At 40.3% G+C, this 13054-nt stretch overlaps 1 protein-coding gene across 4 annotated transcripts in view; it reads left to right on the top strand.

Moving 5' to 3' along the window:
• SEMA3D (semaphorin 3D) overlaps positions 1–13054 on the top strand; it is a 133922-nt gene that overhangs the window by 73389 nt on the left and 47479 nt on the right. For all 4 annotated transcript variants that reach the window (XM_053977220.1, XM_053977219.1, XM_053977218.1 and 1 more), the window contains exons 6-7: positions 4158–4251; positions 7520–7648. In XM_053977220.1, the coding sequence (XP_053833195.1) occupies positions 4158–4251; positions 7520–7648 (223 nt within the window). The remainder of the gene's footprint in view (positions 1–4157; positions 4252–7519; positions 7649–13054) is intronic.

The raw sequence follows: 13054 nt of genomic DNA, 5'->3' as shown, positions 1-13054 counted from the left end.
CTCACATTTGGTATGTGCATATCGCTTTTGAACAAAGCACTTTCCTCAGGCTTAATACACAAAGTTCTTTGGAATGACACTTCCATGTGATTAACTAAGTGAAGAGAACATCTAACCCAGATGTCTTCCTTTCTAGTAAGTAATTTCTACACATACTTTCCTTACGCACATACATTCAGAGTTCAAGATGAAACTTGCAGTTCTATCTTTTAATGTACATGTACCCTTGGCCCACAGAGGGATTCCTATGCCTTGTGCACGAAAGTAATGAACACTTTGAAAAGGGTCTCTGAGCCTGAGTGCAGGGACAGCATCTCAGGACTTTGCAATGTGTTGCAGTCTGGTCACTAAGGAGGTGTTGGGTGTTGTCCATCACTAGTGGACTATTCCTGAGCTGAAGTTTAGCAGCTGATTGGTCTTCATTTGCTGGTGACAATGAAATCTCTATCCTAAGTGGTAAATGTTTGAGACCTAACCCCCAAAACAGAAGAATTTTGGTGTTGTGTCAAGCAGCCACTTAGTACACAAGTCTCTTTTTAACTCCTGTATGTATCACACCTTGGCTATATTTATCCCACTGGCACTGTTCTCAGACAGTGTTGAGATGTGACCTGTCTGGCTGATTGCCTGTGGTGCAGGCTTCCTATGCTGCTATAGAAATAGCTTTCTCTTTTCTTCAAGGCTGGGTAAAATTCTAGAATGTAAGAAATTACATCTAAGGTTACTAAATGGATTAACCTGAAACAGAATAAGAATCATGGAACGGTTTGGGTGGAAAAGGCCCTTAAAGACCACCCAATTTCAACCCCCCTGCTATGGGCAGGGACACTTTCCACTAGACCAGGTTGCTCAAAGTCCAGTCCAGCCTGTCCTTGAACAATTCCAGGGATGGAGCATCCACAGCTTCTTGGGTAACTTGCGCTGATGCCTCATCACCCTCACAGGAAATAGTTTCTTTCCAATATCTGATCTAAACCTATCCTATTTCATTTAAAGTTGTTCCACCTTGTTCTATCACTTATACATGGAATCAAGGGAAGATCCTTATGGAAGAAAAAAAGGGATTAATGCTTGCCCAGACTGAGATCCATCATTATGTACCCCACAATCTGTGGGTTGGATGCCCAACCCAGAGGGGCTGCCTGTGCAACAGAAAACTGAAGCTGTGAGAAATCTACACAGTAGTGTTCTTTGCCTAATAAACCATTAATGCTCCTGGTGTTGTCTGGTATATGGAGTATAATTTAGCTTACAATGAAATAATTCTGTAAACTTCTTTGCTTTGCTACTTTAAATATTCCAGTTGAAGCAACTGAAATTTTAGATCCCTTGTATCATGCTGATTTCTTAGCTGAATGATCAAATACACAGCTGAATAGACCAGAACAGCTCTCAGCAATAGTATAAATAAGGCTCTGGTTTACCTTTGGGTCATTAGCAAGATTCCTTATTCACTCTATCATTGCCCTACTTCATTTCATCTACTTCATTTGTGAAGGTTGTTTTCACCAGACCTTATGAAATTATGGATTTGGTCTGACTGTTCAGTCCGGCAGCCAGTCTAGACAAGGGGTCTGTCTCAGCTAGACATGACCAATTACCTTGTGAGAGGAAATGGAAGAAGAATCCTGGTATTGTATTTCCTAATCCCCTCACTGTCCCCCAGTTGTGCCTCTCCCACATTCCTCCTGGTTGCTCAGCTGCAGGGCTAGGTTGGACAGTGTTCAGCACTGCTCCTGCATCTTCTGACAGAGCAGCGCTTCTACCGCCTCCTCCTGAATTATGAGCCTTGAATGGCATCAAGCATATTTTCCCTTTCCTTCTTGGAGGCTCAAACACTCTTCAGCCACCATCCTTCCACCACCTTTCCAGATAAATGTGACAAGGCAGGAGGGTGCTGAGGATAGGCACAGTGATATGAATTTGACAGGCAGTTGAAAATGTCTCCTGGTAGGAATTGGAGCCAGGAAATCCATTCTCTTAGAATTTTTTCTTTTTTCCATCCCTCACCTTTTTTAAAATTTTTTAAAAATTTAAATCTCTGGGTTATAATAGCAGATAATGAGTGTCTGGTAATTAGCAACATCTCCAGGAAGATGTGGGATGCTTGGGAAAGCCAGGCCCTGAGATAGCCTCATGGAGGCTGGGAAGCCAGGCAGTGCTCTGCTGACCTTTGAAAGCTGCTGGTGGATCTGCACAGTGCTCTCCTGGCCAGTGCCAGTGCTGTGAAAACAGAGAGGAAAACAGTGTGGATCAGGTGACTCAAAACCACAGCAGACACTGCTTTTGAAGCAGTACAAATCCCCAACGGGATCACACAATTAAAGGGGATTAAAGTCCTCATCTTGTTATTGCTCGAGTCGCTGCCAAAACTTCTCTTGGCTGGTGAAGAAGAGGCTTGGCCTGGTTGGTGCTGTTAGCCACAGCTCTCCAAGGGATGCTCTTTTCTTTGAAAGCTTTGCCTGAAGTGAAAGCAGGAGGTTAATTCCATGTGAATGCCTGGTAGTGTCCATTAGTTTGTCTGGGTGAAGTCTGAAATATTTGATGTTGATCTGTAACTCCTTGGTCCCCTGAGTACTGCTGGGCTTGCAGACAGCCTCTTCACATGTGATAAAGCAAGGGTTCTCTGAGCAGCTCAGGTTTGCACATCCTAGAACAAAGAACAATGGGATACCAGCATTGTCGGAAAAAAAAATTGCCTAATTTTTAGTTTAGTTTTGTCCTTGCTGTGCTCACTTCATCAGCCTGAGAATTTGGTTTGCCTGATATTTCACAGGTTTGGGAAGGTAACGAGTTTTTTGATGATTAAATTCCATTTCCTATGAGCTAGGGTTGCTGGAGGAAATTGAATTTATGTTCCCCAATTGGAATTGATTTTTCTTTTCTCTTAAGGAGCTTAATTATTCAATATCCTGGGCTTTTGTGTTCTGAGCCTAGAGAGTTTAGGAGGCACCTCAATAACATAGAAAGGTTTGGTCATTTATAATCTGATGTGCATTAAGGATGAATTGAATTAATGTGTTGTGAAGTCTAATCCTCTGTGGCCATCTTTGGACATACTTGCTTGTCATTTGTACTCTCCTGGCCTCTTGCAAGGCAGAGATATGGAATAATTAAAATAATTAAAATCACTTCACCCAATTTTAATCATTGAAATCATGGAGATGTTTTGATTTTTTTTAAACTGACTTATAAATTTTTGTCTCTATAATACATTGATAAGATTTCTGAGCACTAGTGGGATTTTAAATATCACTGTAGCTAGGAAAGCATGTTAAAGGAAAACATGTTAAAAGCACTTCTGTAGGCAATCTCCCCTCTCTTAATTGCAGCACAATTCTGAAGATGAAGTCTCTATACCTGCATAGAATTCACTTTACTCCTCTGAGCTATCAATTTGCCTTCAGCAGGACTCACTATGGATTTTAGGTTAACTGTACTTTCAGGAAACCTTTGAAAGGGGCAAGTAAAAGAATCCCTGTTGGCAGTTCAAAACTATGATAAAGCTTCAAATGGATGCCTACAGGAAGTTGTTGATTCCTCACTGAAAACATTGGCAATAATTTTTGAATAACTGATTTTCTTTATCTTCCTCTATGCTCTTGTTCTGTGGCCCAGGAATTAATCATACATATTTGGGAATTACAAGGAAGAAACTATTCTGATATCTCTTGTATCTTTAGCCTTGTTAAAAATAATAAGAGAGAGCATATACTGCTTTCATTTTAAAAGGATCTGAACTGTGTCTGTTGTGAACATTATTCAGCAGTCCCTGGAGAAATTTCAGTCAGCCAGAATCCCTTCAGGGTCTCCTGTTGCAACACAGTCTATCAGCACTTTCTCAAATAGAGGCCAGTGCCTTTTAAGTACAATCCAGCTTTTAATTGGAGTAGAAATGAACAATGCATCTCTTTTTTTCTGAAAAAAAAATTGTGGGTTTTTTAAAGATTTGTATTTCACTATAGAGTGACCAGGATACAGTAAAACACTGAGTGAAAAAAGCCTGATATGAAACAGACACAGACTGTAAACATCAATGCTGAGATGACAGCCGCATGATCTAACACACCTTCACTTTGTACGCTAGCAGAACAGGCTGTCTGAGTGAGTTTTTCTCTGTAGCCACAACAAGATAATGAATTTGTGTTTATTCTCAGGAGATGGTATTCCGTTTGGATCCCCAGAACCTGGAGTCTGGCAGGTTGAAGTGCCCCTTCGATCCCCAGCAGCCGTTTGCTTCAGTGATGGCAGGTAAGGAGCCACCAGAGCCAGGTGCTGCCGTCAGACCTGTGATGGCTCTGTGCAAGCCCAGGGGCTCAGCAGATGCCACTGCTGGAGCTTCTCTGGCACTGGTCATATTTCCAGTGCTGGTTTGTGCTCTCAGAGCTGGGGAAGCCTTGAGGCTGCAGGCAGCAGAGAGCTTGAAGGGCAGCAGTGCAAAGAGAGGCATTAGAATGGCAGTGAAGCCTCTGTCAGCTGGGCAGGAAGGCAGTTTCACCCTCACCCAGTCATTGCTCCTTTAAGAGGACAACAAAAAAACCCACATGGACAGAGAGTGTTTGAAGCCCTTGTGGGCCTCTTTCTGCAATTATCAATATGTTCTGCCCTTTGAAGTCTGCTGACATGCACTATTTCCATAAATACGTTTCTGAGGTTTCTATTTACTCGAGTAGCCACTTCTGAAGCCGGGAGCCGAGGAGCAGATAGTGCACTCTGCCTGCTGCGTGCATTGCAGCACTGTGTGGTCTGACATTTGGGGCCGAGGAATGTCAGCTTGACCTCTGGATTTCAAATCACTATAAGAGCTACTTTTGTCATGGTTTGGTTCATAGCTTTGGACAATTTTCATTTAACTTGTCCGTCGAGCATATGAATACAAGATAAGAGTGAAGCACCATGACGTTTTCATTTACAGCCAAAGAGCAGTGGTGACAGTGCTTTGAAGTATCGGTCACTCTGTGTTATAAAAAGAATATGACTAATGTTCAGTCTTTATTCTCAGATAATAAGATAGATGATTTGTGATTCTGACCCTACAGATAGGGCAGGACTTCCTTTATTAAAAACAATAGATTAAAGCCTGTGCTTATTCTTCTCAGAGACCCCTAGTACTCTTTAATGACCGTGAAGTCTATTTTTAAAATGGGGTTCCAGAAACTTTAACTTTTTTAATTTTTTTTTTAATGCAAGCAGTAGAACTCTGTGATTTATTACAGCATTGCCTAATTTCAGTAGCATTCTCATGCTTTGACTGTTCTATTAAATCTTGTGAAATGAAGAAGCTGCTGTCTTTTAGCTACCTAAGACATGAAACTTTGCTGCATAACAATTTTTGAGCAAGATAAAATGAATGTTCAGGGTATTCTGGTGCCCCTTTTTTGACTGTTGCTAGTGTCAAGTGCTTCACAATAATATACAAGAAGCACTGTAAAGAGTTACAGGACTGACCAGAGAATGTGTTTTTGGTCTGTCTTTGGATGCTTACCTTATTCCCAAGTGAACTAGGAGAGCAGTATAGTTTATGGGTAAGATCCTGCTCTGGAGCTCAGGTGAGATAATTTCCCAATTCTGCCACTAATGAGCAGAGTAACCTTGACATGTCACTTCTCTCCATCTACTTTTATTTATCTGCCAAATGTCAGTAAAGATTACTTACATTGTTCAGAGAACACTTTTTATTCAGTTATGCATTTAAGAGCTGAGTAATATCTAACTATATTTTCACTTATATATGTAAGTTAATGCAACTGAGTAATTTTCATTCTTTGTAGAAATAAGTAATCTGAGTACTACGTGACATATCACTTCAAGTAAACCCGTAGATAAATTTGAAAAACTACTTTTTTGACTGAAAAATCACCCGTTCATCATCCATCCTCTATTACAAATTACCACTCACCAAAACTGTTTAGGACGGTACAGGAACTTGGAATGAGAGATACCAAATGCCAAGAGAAGTGGTGAAAATGCCTTGTCAGCAGAACCTAAGCAAGGATGGAGAATTTCTGTTGGCCCTTCAGATGTATCGATCACAGAGTGCCTGTCAGTTAGCAAACACCAATTACCCTGCCCATTCCTCATTATGACAAATACCTTTCAGAATGTTGTTTCTTCACAAAGGCAACATGCTGTCTGAAAGATGTGCTTTCCACAACTGTCATGGAAATAATACAGAAGTAACAATAATAATGAGGTGAAAAGAAAGGTGATAGATCTTTTTTTGACAAATAAAGTGCTTGTGGATCATGGGTTGTGGGTTGGTTTGTTGATTTTTTTTTCCCCCCTTGATCTTATTTTTTTAAGTGCATTTACATCTCGCAAATGAAAGCACAGAGATCAATGTTAAATGGTATTTATTCTGCATTCACACTCAACAAAGGCTTCTCTCTAAAAGATCTTGTGAAATGTTTCAACCCTGGATTGGGTTATCCAGAAAATCTGGATAAGGAACTTTTGGAAATGGATTTTTATGTATTATGTAGCTTTTTATAAGATTATAATTTATGAACATGAACGTTTTTGTTTTTATGAATTCTAGGGATTTATTTCTGTAAGTCATTAAACAAAAAAATAAAGCAACAAGCCCAAAACACCCTGTAACCAATAAAGCTTGTTATTTTTCAGAAAAAAAAAGTATTTTAAAGTGCACTATGTAGTTAAAAAAAGGTTCACAGTGATACTGTTTCTTTGCTTCTTTTTGAAAAGTACTGAGATCTGAAGGGAAACAGAAAATATTGTGCATTTCTTAGCATTTTCAATGCCCACAAAAGGGGCAGAAGAGCAAATAGTGACTGCAGTTGCAGCAAGCTCAGAGCACTATGTTATAGATGGAGTGTCCTTGTGAGGCAAATTCTGGCTGCCTTATTCAAGTGAGATGTGTCACTTATTTTAGTGAGACCATTCTGTGTTAGAATGATGATGATTTGTGTCTGTAGCCATATTCTTACCATTAACACAAATTCCCTGAATTTATGTCTGAATTGATCTTTGTGAATTAACTGTTGGATGGAGATCCTTGCTCCAGGAGTGGGCCAAGTTGCAACATTCCAGTGGGGAAGCATCCCTCCTGTTTTTCTGGCTCAGGAGCAGCAAAGCCATCAGGGCCATGGCAGTCCTGGGGTATAGGAGGTAGCTGGAATGGACAGGTGGCCATGCCCCACCATGGCTCCCAGGTGCATGGGACAGGGTGTTCAGATTAAATAGACCTTTATAACCTTAAGAGCCCAGTAGCTATTAAAGCCTGGAAAATACACTTTTCTGAGTGCCTAAAAGACCTGAAAATTGGGCATCGACTGCATTACTTCTCAGACATATAATTACAAATATCACTCTCATTTAAATGTAAATAAATTCGCGGAACCAAAAAACCCATTAAAATACAATCCAATAATATTTTTAAAGCATTCAATTAGTTTATAGACCAATTAAACACAGGTGCTGTTCACCCAACAAAATGTAAATAATCTTAATTTTTTTTTATGCCACAGCTGCAGGAACGCTATTTCTTTTTCATTTGCAGATGAGTATCTTTATGCTGGAACAGCTTCTGATTTCCTTGGCAAAGACACTGCTCTGACACGTTCTCTGGGCCCTTCTCACGACCACCAGTACATCAGAACTGACATTTCTGAACATTACTGGCTTACTGGTAAGATCCCAAACATATGCTGTTGTCATTTGCATTGTCCCTGCCTCTGAAGTTAATAGCTCCTTCCTTATATAAATATATGTCCAGTAACTATAAATATAGATATTGTATCATGGAGTCTTTGGATTACGTAGGCTTTTTTAAAAAAGCTCAGTGGAACAGAAATGCACTTGAGAAAAGTCACAGAGGTGAAAATGCTAATTAAGGGAAGAGTGGGAGCATAAGACTTAATTATAGTTTCTGTCTTTGATCTGTATATCTGTGTATAATCCTACAATTGAAATAATATCATGACTTAAATGCTTCTATATCTAGTCTTGTCAGAATAATTTTTTTAAACTGTATTTTCCAATCAGTTGTTAGAAGCTGTTCTGTATAGTGTATTGAAATGACTCGAAATCCCACATTTTTTGGTAGGTCTTTTTTTTTTTTTTCTTTTCCTTTTTTAGGGGGAAAAATACCCTTTGTTGCTGTGAGGATCATTTTAAAACCACTAAGGGCACACTAAAATAGCTTCCCAAGCAAAACAGTGCTTTTTCTTGCCCGTTAAAAAACACTGTGAGCTAGTAAACCCTCTAAAAAACTGGCTGCATTTGCACCCAGCCAGTCTCAAACCACACACAGAGTAACATGGAAAACTTCACTCACAAGCTAACCCTGCTCAATTAAAGCATCCCCCTTTTAGCTGTCAACTGTCTTTAAAGATGTGGCAATGCCGGCCTTGGCTCAGGATGCCTGTGTGACTATTATGGGTACAGTGTAAGGCCAGGGCCTGCTTACCACAGGGTTAAGTTGTCTTCCCAGCAGACAATTTCTAAAAAGGATAATTTTGCCTCTTAACTCTTTGAGACCTCAACAAGAGGAAATGTTCTTTCTTTTTCCTTAATAATTTTTCCCTACCCCTTCTTTTCCTTCTTCTCTATTGTTACCTTAAATTTCTATCTAGATGCAACTCCATAACCTCAGGATTTCTGCTGTGAGATAAGGAGAAAAATAAAAAGCCATTTAAAAGTCATGTTTACCTTTCCAAATAGGAGATTGAAGAATCTGCTGAAGAATCCGCTGACCTATCCCACTTTCATTTTGTGTGCTGAAAATCTTTCTCGTCCCACCTCTCCTATCTCATCTCTCCTTTCCACACACCCCTTGTGCAGTGCAGAGCAGAAGTGGACTGTGATATGGACCATGATGGGTCCTTCCAGCAGTCAGTTCTCTAATTTTCTAATTAGCCATGCAACTGCATATCCAGTTTTATCACTGATGGCCTCCAGATGCTCAGCATGAAAAGGTGGCTGGGTAGCTGCTTTCCTAAGGGATGCAGTAATAAGGTAAAAACAAAGGTTTTCTGTGGTTTGGCCCTGAGGAGCATCTGGTGTAATCGTTAGTATAGACATCCACAGTGATGAGCATTACAGGGCTCAGTTCCTAGTCCAATAGAACTTGTAGCTTAAAAATACAGTTCCAAACATTTCTTTCTCTTATTATTGTTTCTTCATGAGCAGTTTGAGGCAAGGGAACAGTACAAGAAAACAGAATAAACGGTAGGTTTGAGAAGTGTTTAGATGTTTTAGTTTTGGGGAGGTGTCTGCCTTTCCTCTCTCATTTAGAGTGATTCATATTTATTCTGTTTTCACTTAAAGCATCTGTATTTGTGAAACCTTTCTAAGGAGAACAGCATATTAATATGTCTGGGTCTGAAAAACAGCTTTAGTGTGCTAGACTGTGAGGTGAAAATTGCCCCACACTATATAAACACTGAAGACCCTATATATTCTTCAGGTTTACCTTGTTTCCAGCCATATAAAACCCTACAGCCACAATTCTGTCTAAGACTTCACAAGCACAATCCATTCAGTGTTCTACTAAGAGGCATAGGCATAAACTAGGTGCTTTTAATATTTTGAAACAGTCCTATTAAGGTTGGAGAAAATTTTAAGTGCAACTTGAAATTCTGGCATCATTTTTGTAGTAAGCCATAGGGTGGCCAATATATTTCCACTTTATTGCATAATGCTACCAATTACATACTTCTGTGCTTTCAGCCGATACTGGTGTAAAGAAAATATTTACTTGATTTCAGATTTAAAACTCCCATCTCATCTAAATCCCCTCTTCCCTAAGTCTACTGCCCATTTACCAAGCATGTGTTAGACCTCCAGTAAAAGTTGTACATACTTGGATAATTATACAATTGGAAATAAATTGTTACCATGCATGACTCATGTTTTACTTAGGATAAGCATAAAATGTACAGCTTGTTTTCTTCAGAGGGCCAAGGAAGTTTTGCTATAATGCACCTTAATATTTTTAAAGTTTAGTCTTATTCTGTTTCTGGAAACAAAATTATCCTTCCCTGAGGCAAGGGAGGTAAAGACAAAGCATGAGGGAAAAATGCGTGGGATACCTTCCAGTTCCTTGCAGGGCATCTCTATCTTGACTAATTAAGACATGTCCTAATCTCGGTGACTGAATAGCAGCTCCACAGAGGGGGAAGGAGGAAGGCAGCTAATCTTTCCCATGACTCAGGCTCACACGTGCTCATACTCCCGCAAGGGTGGCACTGGAGCAGAGGGGAGCAGGGCTGGGCTATCAGGCGTTCCCACAGGGGATGAGGCACGGGGGACTGGTGGCCCCTCTCCGGATGGCAAAGCACCCACTGGAACCAAGTCTGCCCCGTGCCAGCCCCGTGGGCAGAGGAGAGCACCCTGCCAGCCCTACACGCAGGCATCCACTGAGCAGCTGCACATTCCTCCCTCCTTTGTAGGAAGAGAAGGCTTAGCTGGAACGTGGGCTTCCTTGAATTGCATTCATCTCTTTTTTTTCCCTTTTCACTTTTTTCATAGCAATTTAGTCGTCTTTTCCAGGGCAAAGTCTTGGAGGCAATGAGTTCTTTATATCCTGCGAACTTTGGATGCGATTCAGCTCCCTTAGATCTAAAAGGCAAAAGCTAGCATCCTGTCTGAGCTCAGTCCTCTTGCTTGCCTCTGTAATTTACTGAGAGTAGTGACACTTCCAGAGGGTGATTCACCCCACCTATTGTAGGAATCTGTTTTATAATAGGATTATTCATTGTAGCTTTGTCCCTCCTTGAGAGAGGATCTGGCTGAGAATGGGTTAGGAGCTTGACTTCTAGGTGGTTATGGTAAATGAGGTAAGCACTGTCCTTTGTATTTTGTCATGCCGTGTATTTCTGGCAGCCCAACTACACAGAGGTGCTGCTTCCCACTGTTTTGGGTTGCTTTTTCATTTCTTTGTGTTCCGCTCCTTTGTGGTTCCCTTTTTTTGAGCCTAAGTTCACCATAGGTTGCACTGCCAAAAATCACTGCTGGTTTCAGAAAGGAGTGATGGCCAGCAGGTAACCCAACAGTGAAGGAACAGCCCAGCAGTGAAGGACCTGCTGTATCAGCTGTTCCCACCAGGACACATGAAAAACAGCACAAGCAACCCGTGTACCATCTATTGCCAGAGCTCATGATGCCCTTAATCCTCAGGCTGGTTACACACAATCTAGCCATGAACTTAATACGTGGGAAGATCTGTTGCTGAAGCAAATAGTGGGGGAAATAGCTCTGTGAGAAAACAAACAGTAGTTTAAAATCATCATCATTAGTTTTTTCTTCCATGAAAAGAATCCAAAAACCTAATTCACAGTTAGTTTAAATGCACTTTTATATGTTGGATAGATGGGTTAGAAAAGATGAGACAAAGATCTCAATTGCAGAATATTATGTGCTTTTGAGATCATAACCTCTTTCATTTAATTATTTTCACTTAATCTTCATATCTTTTACAATGTATTTCTGTTCGAATTTAACTTTCAACTTCAGTGTTTTCAGTTGTGGCTTAAAATTGTTGAATATTGGTGTTCCTTTAATTTGTTAGAGATTCTTCTAAATCTGTTCCAGGAATTGGTATTGAGACATTTTATTTTTGCATTTGGCTTGCCAAGGAAAGCAATGAAGTTTGATCTTCAACCCCCCATACATTCAGTGTTTTGTTCTGTGAATGTGGATTAAGAAAAAAAAGGATGTGACTTTCAAAAACATGGTATAGAAGAATTTCACAGGTTTCCTCTTTAATGGCTATTTTGCTAACCACATATTTAAGAAACCATACTAGAAGCATATTTATGTATTTATTCATGCTTAGAGATCTAATCTTCAAAGTAGCCTTACAGGCCCTGAGGGGTAATGGAATATTTTCCTCAAGCTCATTTGAAATCCTAACTTAAATTTATAGATCTTGATGCCTGCATAATTTCAGTTTTTCTGCTGACACCATTCTCTAGTGTCAGAAAGGTTTAAAATGGAAGCAGCACTGTGACTATTTTCACCCATAAATTTGCTCTTCTGTCACAAAGGTGCACACTGAGCACTTAAACACATCCCATTTTGTCTTAGGCCCTTTGTCTCAGACCGCAAACTTTCGAAGCAAGGACTCTCTTTTTCTTCTATGTGTACTGTAGAGTTCATGGTGAAAATTCCTCAAGGCTAATATAAAGTAACAATCATTATGAAAAGGACAAAAGCATGAAGATATATTGAAAGCTGATTATAGTATTCCCCCACATAAACAGAGTGCTCTGTTTGCTCTGCATTCTTACACCACCCTCCTTATTGCTTTCTACTGCAGCCTACCTGATACTGGGGGACAAAGACTGTGTATTTTATTGCTGAAAGAATGTATTTTAGAGTCAAGGGTCTCTTTGCACTGTATTTGTATAGCCACTTCTGTTTAAAGAAAAACATCATTGATCTGAGTGCCCTCAGAAGAGCTCATCTATTGCAGCACACTGGGGAATGTCTTAAAAATCACTGCCCCAAGCAGCTGGTTCACTTGTGCAAGGCAGGGTTGTTGGTTGCTCTGCTGCAGTCATGGACCCTGGAATTGCTTCAATTTATGATTTTAGTGCAAAATTACAAGGAAAACAAACAAACAAAAAACCCCAACACTAAAAACGAAAGCCCTCAACTAGTGAGCAGGTAGAGCAGGATTGGAGACCATGGATGAGGGAGCTTGGGAGCAGTGAGGAACCTCTTGGCCCAGTAAGCATGCCTGCAAGATGCAGGCAGACACCCACACTTGCCTTGGAGGAGATCAGGAATAATGTAATGGCCCAGCATGCCAAAACAAGGCATGTTTTGCACAAAGCAGATTTAAATAACCCAAACAAACCATTACATTGATATAGTCAATCTGTTTTCAAGCACAAGGACCTGCGTCCTTAAGACTGACCAACCAGTTTTGGAGTTTGCTGTGATAACTGGGAATCCCAGCATGGCACTGTGTTGGATTTGGTATAGTCAGTAAGATTGCTGTATCACAGATATGCTGGAAACATTCCTTTGCAAACTATCTCTAGTAAACAGTAGTATATTTCTGTGTTCATAACTGCTGCCATGAGGA

Source organism: Vidua macroura, chromosome 5 (genome assembly GCF_024509145.1).
Source record: "Vidua macroura isolate BioBank_ID:100142 chromosome 5, ASM2450914v1, whole genome shotgun sequence".
Lineage (NCBI taxonomy): Eukaryota > Metazoa > Chordata > Aves > Passeriformes > Viduidae > Vidua > Vidua macroura.
Note: the sequence above shows the minus strand (reverse complement) of the source record. Positions and strands in the feature narration are given on the sequence as shown.